The sequence below is a fragment of the Pectinophora gossypiella genome, chromosome 4 (assembly GCF_024362695.1).
Source record: "Pectinophora gossypiella chromosome 4, ilPecGoss1.1, whole genome shotgun sequence".
Lineage (NCBI taxonomy): Eukaryota > Metazoa > Arthropoda > Insecta > Lepidoptera > Gelechiidae > Pectinophora > Pectinophora gossypiella.
In genome coordinates, this window is record NC_065407.1 from 5174851 (window position 1) to 5193898 (window position 19048).

Below are 19048 nucleotides of genomic sequence, written 5' to 3' on the forward strand. Positions count from 1 at the left end.
AATGAGTCGTCATAACGTTTCCTGTCATTTTACGTCGTTTGGATGTTTCAAGGTAAAAACGATTTGTGATTTTTTTGTCAGATTATTAACTCGAAGTAAAGTGCAAAAGAAAAAGAGACCATAATGGAAAACAGGTTATATCTTTGTTTTGATTGCCAGAATTAGAAGTAAGTACCTGGTACCTGATAGTGATTGTCGAAATCACTATGTGAGACTGTCCTTTGTTTGGTACGGACTTTTCAGGCTTGAATCACCTGATTGTCCGAAAAAGTAAGGTGATTCCGTGCCTTGGAGGGCACGTGAAGCCGTTGATCCCGGCTATTAGCCGTAAAAAAACACCTCCACCAACCGCATTGGAGCAGCGTGGTAGAGTTTGCTCCATACTCCCTCCGGTTGATTGAGGGGAGGCCTGTGCCAAGCAGTGGGACGTATATAGGCTGTTTTTGTATATGTATGTACCTGATACCTATACATTAACTAAATTTCTGGGTGATGAGAGAGCATAATTGAAAGAAAATTATGTACATAAGGTTGGGGTAGGCAGAGATCACGGAATTCCACTTATAACGATCCTGACCAGAGATGTGCCGATTGTTAAAACTCTTTTCTATTACCGGGTGAGAGCCTTCAGCGCTCCCCATTTGTCCGGCCAAGTAGTTAATGCCATCTGCGGCAAATCTACAATAAGTCACGTCAAAAAAAAGCTGCTTTTCTTTTTCAAATTGTTCTTTTTTATACTCTGGTCTTATCTGATAAAGGTTAGGTAATAATGCTCTTTTTACAGAGGTTTTGCGCCTTTTTACTGGAGGATAGGTACAGTCATGAGCAATATAACGTACCTACCCACTTTAGGACTCTATCGCACTAACATATTTGACATTTAGTGAGACTTACAGTTCAATTTGTCAAAAAAGTTAATGTGACATGGTACCAAAGTGTATTGTATACATATTAATGCTCGTGACCGTACGTGGGAATATTTCCGAGAACAGCACATCGCTGATCCTGACACGCCACTCTGGCTTCCTCCACTCTCATCGGGAAAGACGGAAGAAAATTAAGATAGGGTAAAAAATGTAAAAAGTATAAAAGCGTATAAAGTACTACTTTACTTGACAACCTAGTCAAATGAGATACTTTTTACGAAACATCAAAACGAAAGTTTTCCATGAAGTTTGTATAGAAATACTGTCCTGTGACGTCATCAATAAAAGCGGGTCGCACTCATTGTTACTTAATTCGTAAATAAAATTCAAAAATAATTCGAAAAATAAAATGAGATTAATTTTTGATTATCTTAGACTGGCTTCTATTTCTAAACTAGCATTATGCTATTTATCTTTGACCCAGGCAAATAGTCTATTATCCTGATCAATCAGTGAGTCAATCTAAGTCAGTGATCAGTGCACCATCAGTGAACTCATTTATAAAAAAAAAACCCAAGTGCAGTGACGTATTATGCGTATTTCAGGATGTTTTAAAGAAACATCAGGTCAAGACTAGCTTTAGGTTTTCATGAGAGTGGAATAAACGAAAGCCATGATCTCCGCGCGCTTTTGGTTTATCTTTTGGTTGTTAAAAACCAAAAATAACAAAATATTTTTCCTGTCCTTTCCTTATCAGCCTGCAAAGTGATTAGAGCGTTCATTGGTCCCGTAACCGGTGCGATATTGTGTCAAAGAGCACTTTGTGGTTAGGTTAGGACATTGTCCGAAATGTAACATGATTCCGGTACTCTGGAAAATAAGTCTTTGGTAGTGGTTATTTACATTTACTAAGCTTATAGGTAAGTATCTAAGTAATTCATATAAAGTCAGAGGCATATTTTGGCTAGGAATCTGAATTATATAACCAAGATACTTAAGTTCATAGTTTTCTTCGATATTTGTTTGTCAGCAGTGACAAAAATGTTGTAATTTTTTTATTTATCTGCAATAAAAAAGTCTTTCCCTACTCACCCAAAGCAGAATTATCACCAACACAGTTGAGGTAGACCCCATCAAAGAAGAGGTCTTTGACTTTGACCCTCAGGAAGGGGTCAGTGAGGTTACTGAAGAACTGCTCCAAAGCCTGGTTGACCATCCCCACCATCGACGGTAGAAGGTCGTTGACCGATAGCACGGCTGCCTGATGGAGATTGTCATTTGTTTATTTTGGGAAGCTGTGTAGCGTCGGAGGTAAATTTATTGCAAGTTGTTCTGAAATGTTGGATAAAAATAAGCGCCTCATAGAACCTGCGACACCTGACACCTGGACCTGACAGAGAGCAGCAGTAACTGTTAGTACTATTCAGAGGTGAAGGACAGGAGTCCTAGTACGGCTTTCTAATAGACTACTCTGGGCGCCATCCCAATCGCGTCAGACAGTGTATTGCGGGGCGGAAGGCAAGAGGGAAACCCTATTTTTCCCTTAAAAAGAAGCATGGAGAATGCTACATCGACAAGAGCGTGTCTCTTAAATTAGTGGTGGTGGAGAACCTGCGACTCGATTTACAAAAAGGTTTTCAGCCTACCGTCGCTTTATTGTTTATAAACAATTGCGGCATCGTACTTTAAAGCGGCTAACATGTAAAAAAAAATTGGGAAAGTTAGGGTGTAACGGAACGGAGGTATCAAGCCGAAAAGGGACAGAACTATACCTTATGTTTTGCCTTATGTAGATCTTCTCTACAAAATTTCAATTATAGAAAAACACTCGCTAGCAACTAGGCAACGATTGGGTCGTGCCGGGCGATGCCGCCTTACGATGCGATTGTTATTTTATTATCTGTGATATTTACCATATAAGAGAAGTTGATGACAGTAACTTCATCATCCTCAGTAAGTACATCAGATGCGTTGGCGTCAAAATGGAACGTCTTCTTGAGCATATACTTGATAGTGTCATTGGGTCCATAGCCTAAGATAATCTTCTCTCGATATTCTCTGAAACAATAAAATATGTAATCAGGAAATAAAATCAATTTCTCATCACTAATTTAAGAGCCACGCTCTTGTCGGTGTAGCATCGTCCATGCTACTTTTTAGGAAAAAATAGAACAGTGGTTTCGCTCTTGCTTTTTGCTCCGCAGTACTCAGTCGGACGAGAGTGGTTTATTTCAAAGCCGTACTAGGACTCCTGTCCTCCTCTTTTGAATAGTACTGACAGTTACTGCTGCCCTCTGTCAGTTTCCAGGTTAAAGTCCCTGTGACTCTCTTCTAACTGTATAAATAAATAAATACTTAATCTACTTACTTGTAAACATAAGGACCGATCTCAGCAAGTTTGGGTTTTTCCCCGTTGTTGATTTCGTCAGGGTTGGTGACGTTGAACACGTAAATCTTGAAGTCCAGAGGCATGGGTAGCTTCCGCCATCGCTCAAACATCAGTGACGAGTTGTCGATTTGCATGTTCTGGAAACAAAATGTTATTTCATAAATAACAAATAAATAAAATCAATTATAAAATTAAAACACAATAAAATAGTAAAATTAAATCAAATTAGAAAAATATTTACTATATTTACAATTATAATTAAAATATTATATTATATTTTTTAATTTTTCAATATTCAGTATTCAGTCAGTCACTACTAATAAAATAACGTCACTATAACCTTAGCCTATTGCCCTACTGCTCCGAAGGTACATAACACTTCTGTTATATATGTATAATATCATTTTAAATTGCTGTTTAGCAATAAGGCTGCAGGCTCTGCACGACGCTGTTCGATGTCTATCTACATAGATAGCATTCGTTGCGTCTATTGGTCGAAGTCATTTAGAAAGATAGCCTTCAATATATAGTAAGTAAGTATGATGATAGTAAATAAAGCTAAGTAGTACAAAACAGTTTATTAAGAGTCGGAATATCCGAAGACGCACTTAAAGTTGGGAAGACCGATATTCATCTTCAAAACAAGTGGATCGTTAAGTAGAGTTGAAAGGTTAATAGTGCTCTTATTTTCTGTAGTACCTATATAAATATATTGTAGCTTTATATATACAAGATCATAACTTGCGTAGTTTAGAAATGCCATTTTTTTCCGGTATTTAGGTAGGTCGATAACATACACAAAGTTTCTCCCATGAATAGGCTACTTAATAACCTAGTCAAATGAGGTACTTTTTCAAAACGTCAAAATGAAAGTATTCTTTAGAGTTTGTATGGAAATACTGTCCTGTGACGTCATCAATAAAAGCGGTCAAACATCGCACTAATTGTTACTTAATTCATAAATAAAATTCGAAAATAGGTCGAAAAGTAAAATGAGATTGATTTTTGATTATCTTAGACTGGTTTCTATTTCTAGAACAGCATTTTATAATTTATCTTTGACCCAGTCAAATACCCTATTCATGATGCCATAGAGTAAACAATATTACCTACTACGTATAGAAGGGACCCTTTCCGCTCCGCACCGCAATATAATATAAGCAATATAATGTACCCACTTTAGGACTCTGTCGCACTAACATAATTTGACATTTAGTGAGATTTACAGTGCAATTTGTCAAAAAAATCATGTGAGATGGTACCAAAATGTATGCATATTGATGCTCGTGACCGTACCTTACCACCCGATGAGAGTTTCAGTTTATAGAGTAAGTTTATAGACGGGGTAAGGCGACACACGGTAAGAAAGAGATTTTTGTATGGAGTATCCTAGCTGTGAAATTTTGCAAAGATCATGACTTTACCTAACTTGATATAAGCTTGTAGTATACCTAATATTTTGTAGGTGCATAAATACTTATATATACAAACGAACACTCACTTCGGATGCCTAAGGAATAAAGCCACGAATAATTAGAAGACAACTTGCAGCCATGCATTTGCATTGCAGCCGGCAGAATTAAGTTGACAGCACACGTCAAACGGGTTGCATATGAGCCAGACGCCTATTTTATTCGCCCGAGTTATTCATTCATTTTAAAATTAACAATTGTCAATCACCCGTCCCGTTTCTTTTTGGCTGATAAGAAAATGATAGGTAAAAACTTAAAATAAAATTAGGATGTGTATGCAGGAATCGAGGCCTGTATTATTATGGAGGAGATAACTTGCGGCCTCTTTTGATAGGAATTCCTTAGATGGATATGATTAATCGCATGGTCATAGAATAAGGAATAAATACTACGGTCTGGTGACAGATGATCAGCCTAATAGCCTATTAATAGCCCATATTGGTGGTATGGATCCCTCTGTTAGATTTTATTCACTTTATATATGTACCGCCCCGCAGGAAAGTACTTTTACTTTTATATATGTACTCATAATTTAACAGAAAACATTTAGGTAAGTAACTCGGGAAATTGTAGGTGGGGTATTTCAAATTTCTAATATTCTTTCATTTCCGATCTGGATATTTAAAAACCTTATTTTCGATAAGTATGATGTCAGAACGGAAGCCAATAAATTATGTGCGCGACTAAAATAAATAATCTTCAAAATAAAAATATGAATTATTGTGTAGGTAAATTATTATGTAAGTAAAAATAAAAGCAAATAAATTATATTTCTAAGAGATAAAGAACTTTATTTCTGGATCACTTCCCTGTTTATGAAAAAATACTTACAAGCTATTAAAAAACAAATTTCCTGTAAGTTGATCATGATTAGAAAATAATTTATTAGAACCTCACATGTAAATTGCGAATTAAAATTGTCACATTATTTATTTCACAAGTATATTTTGACACTTGTATTCGTCATTTTGGTTATCAGAAAATCCTTTGCAGGCTGCAAATTGTAGAAAATCGTGGGAAAGGACGTAATATACGATCCCAACGACCCGATTACTGTAGTCATAGAGGCGGCCAATCAGCTCGCGACACCAAACACTTTAAGACCCCGATACTGACCCCGCCGGCGTGGTAGACGATTTCCCTCAATAAGAGCTTATCGCTATCGACCCCCTAGAGTCGATTAATTCTTTCAAATATTTTTCCTCTCAGACGATGCCCTGAGTCGAGGTTTGCGCCCAACTGGGCACCCTCAGGCCTGTTGTCTTTTACACGTTGTACCGGGTGAGAGCCTTCAGCGCTCCCCATTTGAACGGCCAAGTAGTTAATGCCGTCTGTGGCAAATCAACAATCAATCAATCAATCAATCAATAATACTTTATTGCACAACGACATATACAAAGGACATAAACATACGAATAAAAACATAAGTACAATAGGCGGCCTTATTGCTAAATAGCAATAACAAGTCGCAAGTAGCAACAATAAGTCACGTCAAAAAAATAATTGTGGCAAATAGACTTTTATAAAACTAAAATTGGATGCGTGCTTCCTGTCAAATTCCAGGGCTTATTTTAAAAGAGACCGAAATTAATTCTTAATGATTTTTTTCTTGTTTTAAAGGGTTTCTAAAAATAAAAATCTTGGTAGCAGAATAAGCTAGAAATGTTTTAAGTAGAACATTCGATATGTGTTAGGTTGCCAAACAATTCATACTGAAATTTATGTCAGGTAACTCACTTGGCGACGCTTTAGCAACGAAGAATTTCAATATAAACTGTATGGTGAAAATGGCGACTGATGTGGGTTTGGAGTCTGGGTGAGATATGGCCCTTTGTATTTAATGTGTACAGAGGAGGTAGCTACCGCGACCGAGAGTTACGAACCTTTTTACCTGACTTATAGTAGTTTGGCGGCTAATGGCATTAACTACTTGGCCGGACGAATGGGGAGCACTGAAGGCCCTCACCCGGTACAACGTTTAAGACAACAGGCCTGAGGGTGCCTAGTTGGGCGCGAACCTTGGCACACGGCGTCGTTTGAGAAGATTATATTTGAAAGAATTAATCGATCCTAGTGGGTCGGTAGTGATAAGCGCTGAATAAGGGAAATCGTCGACCATGTCGTGTCGGTATCGGGGTCTTGGGTTGCGGACCTTTTTTTTTTTTGACTTATTGTAGATTTGCCGCAGATGGCATTAACTACTTGGCCGGACAAATGGGGAGCGCTGAAGGCTCTCACCCGATACGGTTGCGGACCTTGTATTTTTTTTGACGTGACTTATTGTAGATTTGCCGCAGATGACATTAACTACTTGGCCGGACAAATGGGGAGCGCTGAAGGCTCTCACCCGCTACAACGTTTAAGACAACAGGCCTGAGGGTGCCCAGTTGGGCGCGAACTTCGGCTCAGGGCGTCGTCTGAGAGGAAAAATATTTGAAAGAATTAATCGACCCTAGTCGATAGCGGTAAGCGCTGAATGAGGGAAATCGTCGACCACGCCGGCGGGGTCGGTATAGGTTGCGGACCGGAGAGTAGGAGTTTGTATGAAAACGCGGCTTTAAGTTGTCTTTGATTATTTCATTGCTCTGCGCGTCCCAATAAGGATTACAGGCATGAGTTTTGTCTTATGTAAAAATATGCAGTTTGTAGCATCCGTTTTGTAAATTATCCTTGAATAAGTGACACTTACCAAACATAGTTTTTTTATTCGCTTAACAATACCTATGTGCATGCTATTCGTGGGAATTATCAAGGCAAGGACTTATGCAATAACGCGCTACGATACATACACATACACACACTTTCATACAACAATCATCAACAATCATTCATTTTTTCTTATAAGAAACATGTGGAGTCCGAGACTAGCGAATGTCTGTGACTTGGTTCATTTTTTCTCTAGGCTGTTCTAAGGACTAATTATGCACACGTCAACGAACACACACACACACGCACACAAACGCCTGCTACCCCTTTTTTATTTTTTGACGTGACTTATTGCAGATTTGCCGCAGATAGCATTAACTACTTGGCCGGAAGTCTGCTACCCCTGTCAGCGCACAGTGCCACAAGTTGGTGGTTCTTTCTATCAACACCGATTCAGATAACAAGGATATATCAACATGGTGCCGCGTATTAAAAAAACACTGCCAACCCGCAGTAACTAACAAAAAAACGTGCATCATTGGTTTTTTTAGACATCTGCCCCTAACCCTTTCAAAAAATGTATATGGGATTTTTCGCAGTTTTCAAGGTAGGAAGCTAAAAAGGTAGGAACCGTGTTACCCCGGATTTAACGCGAGGGACGCCCCGGGCAAAAGCTAGTATTCTATAAAACCGTTTGTCCGTTCAAAGATGACAGATGAGTGATGAGTGAGTGAGAAGATGATGATGGTATCGAAAGATCTTGATTTGGTTTTATTGTTGATATAAAAATAAACGCATGTTTTAGCATAATTATCAAGTGACGACTTAGTTTTTGTCGTCATGTTTGTCCGTCTAGAAAAAGTTGTTGTGTTAATAAAAAGAGACGAATGCCTCGAGGTTTGTGACGTCAAACTTGGTGGTACCTTTGACCGTCGTCAGTGGAAAATCCTACAATAGTTTATACTGAATGACCATAGGTATGAATGCAAAATTATATGCTTGTGGTATAATAAAACCGGTAAGCTTCCATAACATTGTTTATTGGTGTATAAATAAAGAAACGTGAGATGGTCCTGTTGTAGATTAACACTTAGATTAAGTGCGCTGTTACGATATGAGTATACTGCAGTTACTTACGTATTAATAATTTTTTCTTCAATTATTATCACTTTGTCACAAACTGTAGTAAGTGTTACCAATATTTTCATATTTCGAATTTTTAAACTACCTGTACAGTCATGAGCAATATAATGTACCCACTTTAGGACTCTGTCGCACTAACATACATAACATGACATTTAGTGAGACTTACAGTTCAATTTGTCAAAAAAGTTAATGTGACATGGTACCAAAATGTATACATATTAATGCTCGTGACCGTACCATAGAACAAAGAATAATTACTACGCCTCGTACTCTCCCCGCCCCGCACTAATTCGTATCGGGCGCCAACCTTACCCCCTCTGGATTTTAATTTAGTCTTCGCCGTAAGTTGTTGTGAAGTAAGGGGGACTGTCTTGCTCGCTTATGCCAACTATTGCCCAATGGCTCAAATTACCTTCCAAACGTTTTTTCGATTCTGGCACGCACCACCCAAATCCCCTGGTAGTTGCGGCTTCCGAATACATCCCGCTAAGGGTACTAAAACGTATCGGCGTCCGAAGGACGTAATACACGATCCCGACGACCCGACTACTTCTAGCCATAAAAGCGGCCAATCAGACCCATCAGAACAAACACGTCAGAGCCCCGATACCAACCCCGCCGGTGTGGTCGACGATTTCCCTCATTCAGCGGTTATCGCTATCGACCCGCTAGGGTCGATTAATTCTTTTTAATATTTTCGTCTTAGACGACGCCCTGAGCCGAGGTTCGCGCCCAACTGGGTACGCTTAGGCCTGTTGTCTTAAATTTTGTACCGGGTGAGAGAGAACCTTCAGCGCTCCCTATTTGTCCGGCCAAGTAGTTAATGCCTTTTGCGCCAAATCTATTGCGGATTGAATAGCTTAAGGTCCTTACTTGCTTAGGGTCGAACCGTTTAGAAACACGTGTTTACATGCTCAAAGTTGACACACTTTAAACCTATCAATGGTTCAGTGTCGTAATGTATGAATTTGGTTTTTAAATAAAAAATAACGTATTTAGATACTGCTTTTCTTTGTTTAGGTATTCAGAAATATTTCATTAAAATTTACGAAATTACAAAGGCGGTCGCGACGTTCACAAAAATGCAACATTAAAATTATTATTACAGGCACTATTAACCTATTATTAGTTTCTCTGATGTCTGAAGTTTTATATATAATATTATATTTATTTTAAGCAGACGTTCTAAAAATAAAGTGGAGACGTGTAATACTTATAAGCTCATTTATTTTTTGTTGATTGAGTAATGAAACTTGTTATTAAAGTACCTATCTGTGAAGTTGTTTACAGATCACAATACTACGTTCCATGGTCAGGAACAAAAAAAAAACTTAGAATGATCGACAATGCTTATCATAACATACATACTTACTGATGTAAGTACGTAGTCGTTATATGAGTCATGTCAGGGGTCTTTGGTGGCTCAATACTAACCCTGGGTAGATGAGTTTGGTAATCCATCTCACAATCCAGACAATAGAAGAAGATCTTACTTTTTCGGACAATCAGGTGATTGAGGCTCGCCCCATATTACATGGAACTTAAACATATCTGGTGAGTCGTGGGTGTATATTTTATAATAATGCATCTCTGCCTACCCTTTGGGTACTCAGGCGTGATGCTATGTAATGTTAAAAGTTTTACGTATGGCAAACTTGTCTTCTCTTGAAAAGGATATGATTAAAACTATACTGATAAGTTACTAGCTTACACTCGCCAGAGTCAATAGATAGTCAATTGTTTTGGACAGGACAATGTGTAACTCGTACTCGACTTTTAGGTCACGTCCAGTATGAAAATAAAACAGCTGAACGCATTCTAAGTTTTTTCTTTACTGGCAGTCTGACAAAGATAAATTAGCTCCGCAGTAAAAAGTAATTAAACCAGTGGATTCTAGTTAGTAGCACATTGTACTGTGGGCGATACAAGGTACATTTTATCTTACATCTAGAGCTGTTCGGAGATAAGCGGAGATGTCCAGGAATCGACCAATCACCGTGAGGGAGAGAGTGACAGAGCGTCTTCGTTTTTTCGCTCTCTCGAACGCTGCGATTGGTCAAATCCGCACATCTCTGCTCTTCTCCGCCCATCTCTGCGTCAGTGGAAGCTTGGCCTTATTATGAAACGAAAACTAACGATAATGGTGCTAATTCCTGTAGATACCATCTAATTATATTTTAAGTTATTGTGGATTTGTAGAATTTATCCTGGCAATGGCCCCGATTGCTGCAGACACATCCTAATTTTATTTTAAGTTACACCTGTCATTTTCTTATCCGCCGAAAAGGACGCATGATTGACAACTGTTAATTTTAAAATGAATTAATAACTCGGGCAAATTAAATAGGCATCTCACTCATATGCGACCCGTTTGAAGTGTGCTGTGAACTAAATTCTGTCGGATTATTGGCCAATATAAAATTTTGGATGGGCTTTTTAAATTTCTGCCTAAAATTGACGTGTGTTGCATAAATGTTATGACTGTCGATTGCTTTTCGGCGGATAAGAAAATGACAGGTATAACTTAAAATAAAATAAGATGATATCTACAGGGATTAACCCCAGTACCGGGCTTAAAATAAATTATAGTCCGCACCACGAAAGAAGTCCCGCGGCCGCGGCGGTAGTGTCGCAGATTCTATATAGAACTACTATGACTTATCAGTTAGTCCGTCGACTTTTTTCGTGGCAAGGACTATGTTTTAAATCTTAGTAATAAGGCGGCAGCGATACAGTCAATGCACTAAAATAAGTATACTTAGTAGCGTTCCGTTAGGGTAAGTGGCTGGTAAGGTCACTGCATCGTCTTCTCGGTCAGCAGGACGGAAAAACATCCTAACTTTTTAAAGGATTCTGTTTTTCACTCACCCGTACTGAGGGAAACTCACAACGAGAAAATTAAATTTAAGAAGTCGAACGGAATTTGAACACGTAAATCTTATCTAACCGGGACGAGCTTGTTAACCGTAAAATACGATAATGATAAGAAATTTCTACACTTACCTTCTGCACCTGTCTTTTAATGATGAAGGGCGCCCCCCACACCACCAGAACGATGGCTATGATCAGAACCACGAGCGACACAGCGAAGCATATTCTTGAATGTTTCCCCAACATTTTGGATCACTTTAGTCTTTTCCCAAGTTCATTAAACCAACACCTTTACACTAAATAAATTATCCTTTTTTATTAAAAATATCACTATTAACACTCACTGGTTTTCAACCACTGTAAAGAAATATTAAACTGTTATTTATTTCAATTTGAATAATAAGTACATATGTATGTATGTATGTAGTATTATGTTTCAGCTCTGGAGACATTAAAACAGATATTTACACAATTGTGAAGTACTGTAATGTAAGCAAGTGATATTGAAAATTCAAAGTCCACACACGTTACCAACAAAATAGTAAAGTGATGCACGGTCTCGAGTACTGGTATGTATACACTTTGATACCATGTCACATTAACTTTTTTGAAAAATTAAACCGTAAAACCGTAAGTCTCGTTAAATGTCAAATTATGATAGTGCGACAGGGTTCCAAAGTGGGTACATGATATTACTCGTGACGTTTTAAGTAGGTACCTATCTCTTTCCCGGTCTAAAAAAAAAAAAAAGAAAAAGATTTCTACAAAAAATAAGCTGAACCGTTTGTATATTGTTATATCCTATTTTGTATTCAAAATTCATACATAACAGCCTATATACGTCCCATTGCTGGGTACATGCCTCCTCTCAATCAACTGTTAAATAAATCTATAATATAAAAATGAATCGCAAAATGTGTTGGTAAGCGCATAACTCAACAACGCCTGGACCAATTTGGCCAAATCTTTTTTTAAAATGTTCGTTGAAGTTCAAGGATGGTTTTTACAGCGAGAAAAATTAGAATTATTGCTGGAAAAACCCTAAAAATAGCCCTTTTCTTTTTCCCATACAAATGAACGTAGTCAATTTGAGCTTTATTGCTATGGTATAAAGTTCATATTAAATTACAAGCACTCACTGTTGAGTAAGATATTGAAATAGATAATCGTTGGATTGTTCCATATTCACCCATTTTATCAAAGACATTCAAAGCACACATCAACGTTGAATCTTGCCATTCAGTGAAATCTATTAAATACATTTGCAAATATGTAACCAAAGGGAGTGATATGGCTGTGATTGGAATTGGTGCAGAGAATTCCAATGATGAAGTTACCCAATACCAAATGGGCCGTTATGTCAGTAGTAATGAAGCAGTTTGGCGAATATTTTCTTTTCCTATTCATGAGAGACACCCTTCTGTTGTTCACTTAGCTGTGCATTTAGAAAATGGACAAAGAGTGTATTTTACAGCACAGAACGCAGTACAAAGAGCTGCTCAGCCACGATCTACTACATTAACCAGTTTTTTTGAGACATGCCAAAACGATGATTTCGCACAAACATAGCTATATTCTGAAATGCTAAAATATTATACCTAGAATCAATCCTCAAGGAGATTTATACGACGGAAACAAGGAAAACCAGTTCCAGGATATACAGATGTATATTCCACCGATGCGATTGGCCGGATTTATTCAGTACATCCAAGCAATGATGAATGTTTTTATTTACGACTGCTATTAGTCAATGTACGTGGCCCAACATCATTCCAACAGTTACGAACTCTTGATGGTGAATTGTGTGGATCCTACAGAGAAGCCTGTCAACGTTTGCAATTGCTTGAAAATGACAAATTAAACCGTAAGTATGATAGTGCGACAGGGTTCTAAAGTGGGTACATAATATTGCTTATGACTGTACCCCACCTCATTGGTGGATGCGACCTATCTATGACGTTGCAAATTGAAAACTTATTATATAGGCCTAGAATAAGCGATATACCGATGAGTCATTGCAGCGGTAATATTAAGCAACTATACTCAAAGGAAAGTACGTATAAAGGAGAAGATGTTCTCATACCGCGCATCCCAATGATTCCGACTGATGTGCCATTTGAGTTTAAACGACTACAGTTTCCAGTGCGGCTTGCTTTTGCTATGACTATAAACAAGTCCCAGGGGCAATCATTAAGTGTTTGTGGTATTAATCTAGAAAACCCATGTTTCTCACATGGTCAATTGTATGTTGCCTGTTCCCGTGTTGGAAAACCATCAGATTTGTTTATCTATGCGCCAGGTAATCAAACAAAAAACATCGTATACCAAAAAGCACTACAATGATAATAATAATAATTATGATTCACATGATTAACAATAAAGCGATTACTTACTTTTAAATCCTTATATATGTTTTATTTAATTATTTTTTATTCACAACGCCCTATCACCAGGGTGACGGTTCTGTTTAGGAGAATTTTTTAAAATACGTAGGCACAAAAACTGCCACATTACAAATCTTTTTGACAGGACGAAGTCTGTCGGGTCAGCTAGTAATATATATATTTTTGAGTTTCAATGTCATAGTCTATTATGAATGAAAGGTTATTGACCCGTCCTTGTCCTCGAAAGTGTTAAAGGAGATTGACTAAAAGTGGTCCCAATGTCCACCACTAACGCGATTTATTTATCGAGTTAGGTCACTAAATACTAGAGTTTCCGAAAAATCGTTAGTTTTACTATCTATAGTAAACAGCCAAAATCATCTACCCAACCGGTATCGGTAGTTACAAGATGAAAAAGTATCGATAGAGTCGATACTATCGATTAATTATCGATATTATCGTTTTTTGGTAAACTATCGATAATTCGATCGAAAACTGTCGATAGGGCGCTATCGAGCGGCAACACTACTAAATACCGAGTAATTAATCCTTTTTTTATTCCTTTTAAAATAAACAATTTATATTCTGAATACCAAAACGAAGTCAAAAATATGCTGTAGGTAAAAAGTTTTGGCTATATGAAGAATCGTGTTTTTTTACATTTTTATGGGGAAATATTTTCTACATAATTGTTATAAACATATTGACTGATTCAGATTCATCTGATTTGTCTCGACAAGCTTTACGTTGCTACATAATATCCAGGTTCTAAAGATTAAGCCGAAAGATAAAGTTATAGGTGATATCAGTGTTCTCATTAAGTATGTAACTCAAAATAATAAAAAAAGACACAAAAAAAATCACTCGATATCAACTCAGAATCCTGGTATCACCAGTATTCGTTACGATGTCACTAACACCCTGTATACATAATAATGTATATACATATAACTGTATGTACCAAGGTCTACAATAGCCATTATTTAAAAGAAAACAAAACATTTATCTCAGTAATTGTAATTTGCGGACAAGCAAATGGTAAAATGGTTATCAATTACTATAAAACCTGTCCACCTTGATCCGGTCGGTCTTAGTCCAGGTCAAACGGCAATTACTTGAATACATTAAGTTTTTATTTACTTTAAAGGATTTATCTACTAATGCTGGCTGCACATAGAGCTAGGAAAGCGATACAGATAGGCTGTAGCCACACCCCGGACACTTCATACTAAAATCCTCGTTTTACATAGACACTACACATTGACGTTATCGTACACGCGCGTCTGTGTGATTGAAGATTAAAGTAAGGGTAAAGTAATTTAGCTCAGCTGCTGGTGGGGAGCGGAGGATTGCCGTTCTACACGTCGTATCGACGTATTCCTTATTCTATGCTGCAGCGCGGGATATTTTTGCGGTATCATACAGATTCATACACGACCCCGGGCTGCGTGCAGCTGCCTTTAATGCTTTGTTTTTCCTAGCCTATTGCGTTCCACTGCTGAGCAAAGGCTTAGGCTCCCCTCTTTGTTTAGAAAACTGTGTCCTATCTAGACTGGACTGAAACTTAAAAGCAATGATTTTCGAATTGTTTTCGAATTCATGTTTGGATTATAAATTATTGTCATCATGAGGAACATTTCCGAAAAATGCGTTTCGTTTGACCTGACCTGTAGTGGGCTGGTTTATAAATATCATTATATTGCTGACAATTAAATTAATTAATTATTTATTTCCCTACTGTTTTTTTTGTCTATACCCCCTCCGATTGATTGAGGGGAGGCCTATGCCCAGCAAAATTGAGACATAAATATGTTGTTTATGTAGGTATTTATATATTTTGCTTATTAAAGTACAAGGAAGAGTCTCTCTACCCCTTTTCACTACCGTTTATCTGTAGACACTCAGAATCAGAATCAGAATCATTTATTCAACGTAATTATCATGGATAAACTTGTTGAAGGTCAATGTAACATTTTTGAATTTACGTCATTTCGCAGGGTGTTATGGCTGAGGAGAAGAAATGACAAGAAACTGCAACAGCAACACATCTTTTAAATCAATGAGGGTACACTCATTCCGTAAATACCGTTAGCCCCTTATCCAGATACATTATGTATATCTACATGGCCATAATCAGCTCAATACCTATCCCAGTTCAAGCCTAAAGTCAACCTAAACATGTTAAAAATTATTTAGTACAAGCGTTCTAAACATGACCATAATGTTGACCACTGATTAATGACGGGACATTAATAATTCAATCATAATTAAGCGGATATTAAAAGTTCTTCTGTAAATCTTTTTGGTTAACTCAGAAAAAATAAAATATCAAAAATCAATATGATTATATTAATATTTATGATTTTGTTCATGATTATTATTATAAATATTTATTATTATCTCAAAAAAAAAAAACAATAATCAACGTAAGAAATCAGAGGGCTTAAAAAGGCCACATCGAAGCAATTCATCTAAAAAAAAAAGGATATTGCAATTTGCCATTTCCGCAAATAAAAGTAAGTGCGCAATGCAAATAAAAATGTGAAATAGCAATATTTTTTTCTTAGATGAATTGCAGCTATGTGGAATTTTTAGACCCCCAGTTCTTCATCTCACAATTATTGTCTTCGAAAGTTATCACAGGATTTTTTTAAAATAATTATTATATGTTATTAAGGTTAATACTCGTAATATTCTAAACGATTGATGACCGGTACTTTGGCAAAAAATAATAACACACAAATTTGCCACTAAATCACTAATTAAACTGCTTCAATGAATTTGTCAACGATTATATTACTGTTAAATATATTTTTTTTTGTAAATCAGAATCAGAATCAGAATCATTTATTCAACGTAATTATCATGGATAAACTTGTTGAAGGTCAATGTAACATTTTTGAATTTACGTCATTTCGCAAGGTGTTATGGCTGAGGAGAAGAAATGACAAGAAACTGCAACAGCAACACATCTTTTAAAAACCAATGAGGATATACATTACAAGTTATTTAATAACTAGAGGAACACATTCAATACCAGACATTTTTATCATTTAGGTAGTCATTAATCTTATAATAAGCTTTTTTACATAAAGTAAGCTTCACGTGAGCTTTAAATTTATTTTCTGACAAATTTAAAATATTATCTGGTATTTTATTGTAAAAACGTATACATAACCCCAAAAAAGATGAATTTAATTTACTTAATCTAGAATTTTGAATAGCAATTTTATGTTTATTTCTTGTATTGTAAGTATGCCTTTCACAGTTTCTCGGAAGGAGAGATAAGTTTTTACGTACATACATAATGTTTTCATATATATATTGACTTGCGACCGTCAGTATATTTATTTCTTTAAACAGCTCCCTCAAAGAGTCCCGACAACGCAGCTTATAAATAGCGCGAACTGCTCTTTTTTGAATGATGAAAATAGTTTCTACATCAGCGGCTCGACCCCACAGCAAAATACCGTAAGACATTATGCTGTGGAAGTAGCTGAAGTAGACAAGTCTAGCAGTGGGTACATCTGTGAGTTGTCGGATCCTTCTGACGGCATATGCTGCTGAACTTAGCTTGCCCGCTAGTGATACAATATGTGGGCCCCATTGAAGTTTTGAATCTACAGTAATTCCTAAGAAAACTGTGTGTTCAACAAAATCTAGTTTCTCGTCGTTAATTTTAATGTTATTATTTACTTTCTTTACGTTTGGTAGAACAAATTTAATACACTTCGTTTTCTTAGCATTTAGAACTAGGTTATTTACTGTAAACCAACTTAGAACCTGCGACACAGCGCTGTTTGCTTCGTCAAATTCCTCTAACTTTCTGTCGCTTTTAAATATAAGAGAAGTGTCATCCGCGAACAGCACAATGTCAGCTTGGTTCTGTACTACATAAGGTAAATCATTTATGTACACTAAAAAAAGAAAAGGACCCAAAATGGATCCTTGAGGAACTCCCATTTGAACATGAGAGCCCGAAGAAGTTGTACTATTGATTTGTACCTTTTGTATCCTACCACCTAGATATGAATTTAACAAACTGAGAGCTCCATTATTTAGTCCATAGTGCCTCAATTTCAAAAGCAAGGTCTCGTGATCCACGCAGTCGAACGCCTTAGATAAGTCACAGAATACTCCTACGGCATTCTGCGACTTCTCCCAAGCATCGAAAATGTGTCGAACAAATGTCACACTCGCGTCTGTTGTAGACCGACCCTTAGTAAAACCAAACTGCTGGCTGTGGAGTAAGTTATTTAAATTAAAATGACATAGCAGTTGGTCGAGAATAATTTTCTCGAAAATTTTACTAAGTACTGGTAGAATAGAAACCGGTCTATAATTCGTGGGGTCTGATTTTGTGCCCGATTTAAAAAGAGGTATAACTTTACTGATTTTCATTAAATTTGGAAAAGTGCCATTTTCAACACTCATATTAAAAATGTAAGCTAGATATGGTGCTAAGATATCAATAACAGAGCTCATCAATTTGACAGACAATCCCCATAATAATCACTAAATCACTAAAAAGTCCTTCCAAGACCCTCGATGTTTATTTTTTAAATATATTTGTTTCAATTACTTATCACAAATTCACTGACAAATCTTATCAAGTCCGTCCGTTTATCCTGCGCGTAGGCAGCTTTCCGGTTTAATGACGCTGTCACACTGTCACAATTCGTTAGATACAAAAAAATCACAACTATATTTTGGTCTGTACGTAAATATCAAACTTTTTTTATTTCTGTCTGACCATTTGCCATGCGCGTGGGCACCCGATCGAGGCTTTTCGATTATAATGGCGCAGGCTCGCGCGCCTTGCAGTTTTCCTTGTCTTTTTCCGATAATAAGTGGTAATCTAAACAGATGTACTGGGCAGGGCTGGCACTAGCGTGTTATATTTTTAATTAGAGATCAACATGATTGACAGGTATTATTACCTTCATCATCATCATCATTTATTAAGTTTATTTTTTTTCCTGATTTCGATTTAATTTACCTGTGGCAGTGGTTTTATGTTCATTTACTCCAATATTAAGCTATCATCAATAAAGCAATCTACAATATACACTCATACAGACATATCTCGCCTATTTCCCGTTGGGGTAGGCAGAGATCCAATCCTACCACTAACGTACGACTTTAACTCAAAAATCTAAAAATAAGTAATGTTAAATGAAAACCAAGTCTAGTGCCAACCCTTGCAATCAAGTCATGTTATGTACGATTAAGGCGAAGTTACATTGAAGCGAGTTTGTGATTGCAACTTTTATG

General features: G+C 36.9%; 1 protein-coding gene across 4 annotated transcripts in view; it reads right to left on the reverse strand.

Moving 5' to 3' along the window:
- The window catches only part of LOC126366255 (sensory neuron membrane protein 2-like), a 29103-nt gene extending 10466 nt beyond the window's left edge, over positions 1–18637 (reverse strand). The window contains exons 1-5 of one of the 4 annotated variants that reach the window (XM_050009318.1): positions 18528–18637; positions 11523–11747; positions 3235–3392; positions 2780–2924; positions 1959–2127 (exon numbers count right to left, since the gene is read on the reverse strand). In XM_050009318.1, the coding sequence (XP_049865275.1) occupies positions 1959–2127; positions 2780–2924; positions 3235–3392; positions 11523–11636 (586 nt within the window). In that variant the 5' untranslated portion in view covers positions 11637–11747; positions 18528–18637. Of the gene's footprint in view, positions 1–1958; positions 2128–2779; positions 2925–3234; positions 3393–11522; positions 11748–16459; positions 16585–18356 lie in introns of those variants that run through there. The other 3 variants (XM_050009317.1, XM_050009316.1, XM_050009319.1) reach the window with 3 other exon arrangements.
- Between the last annotated feature and the right edge of the window lie 411 nt (positions 18638–19048).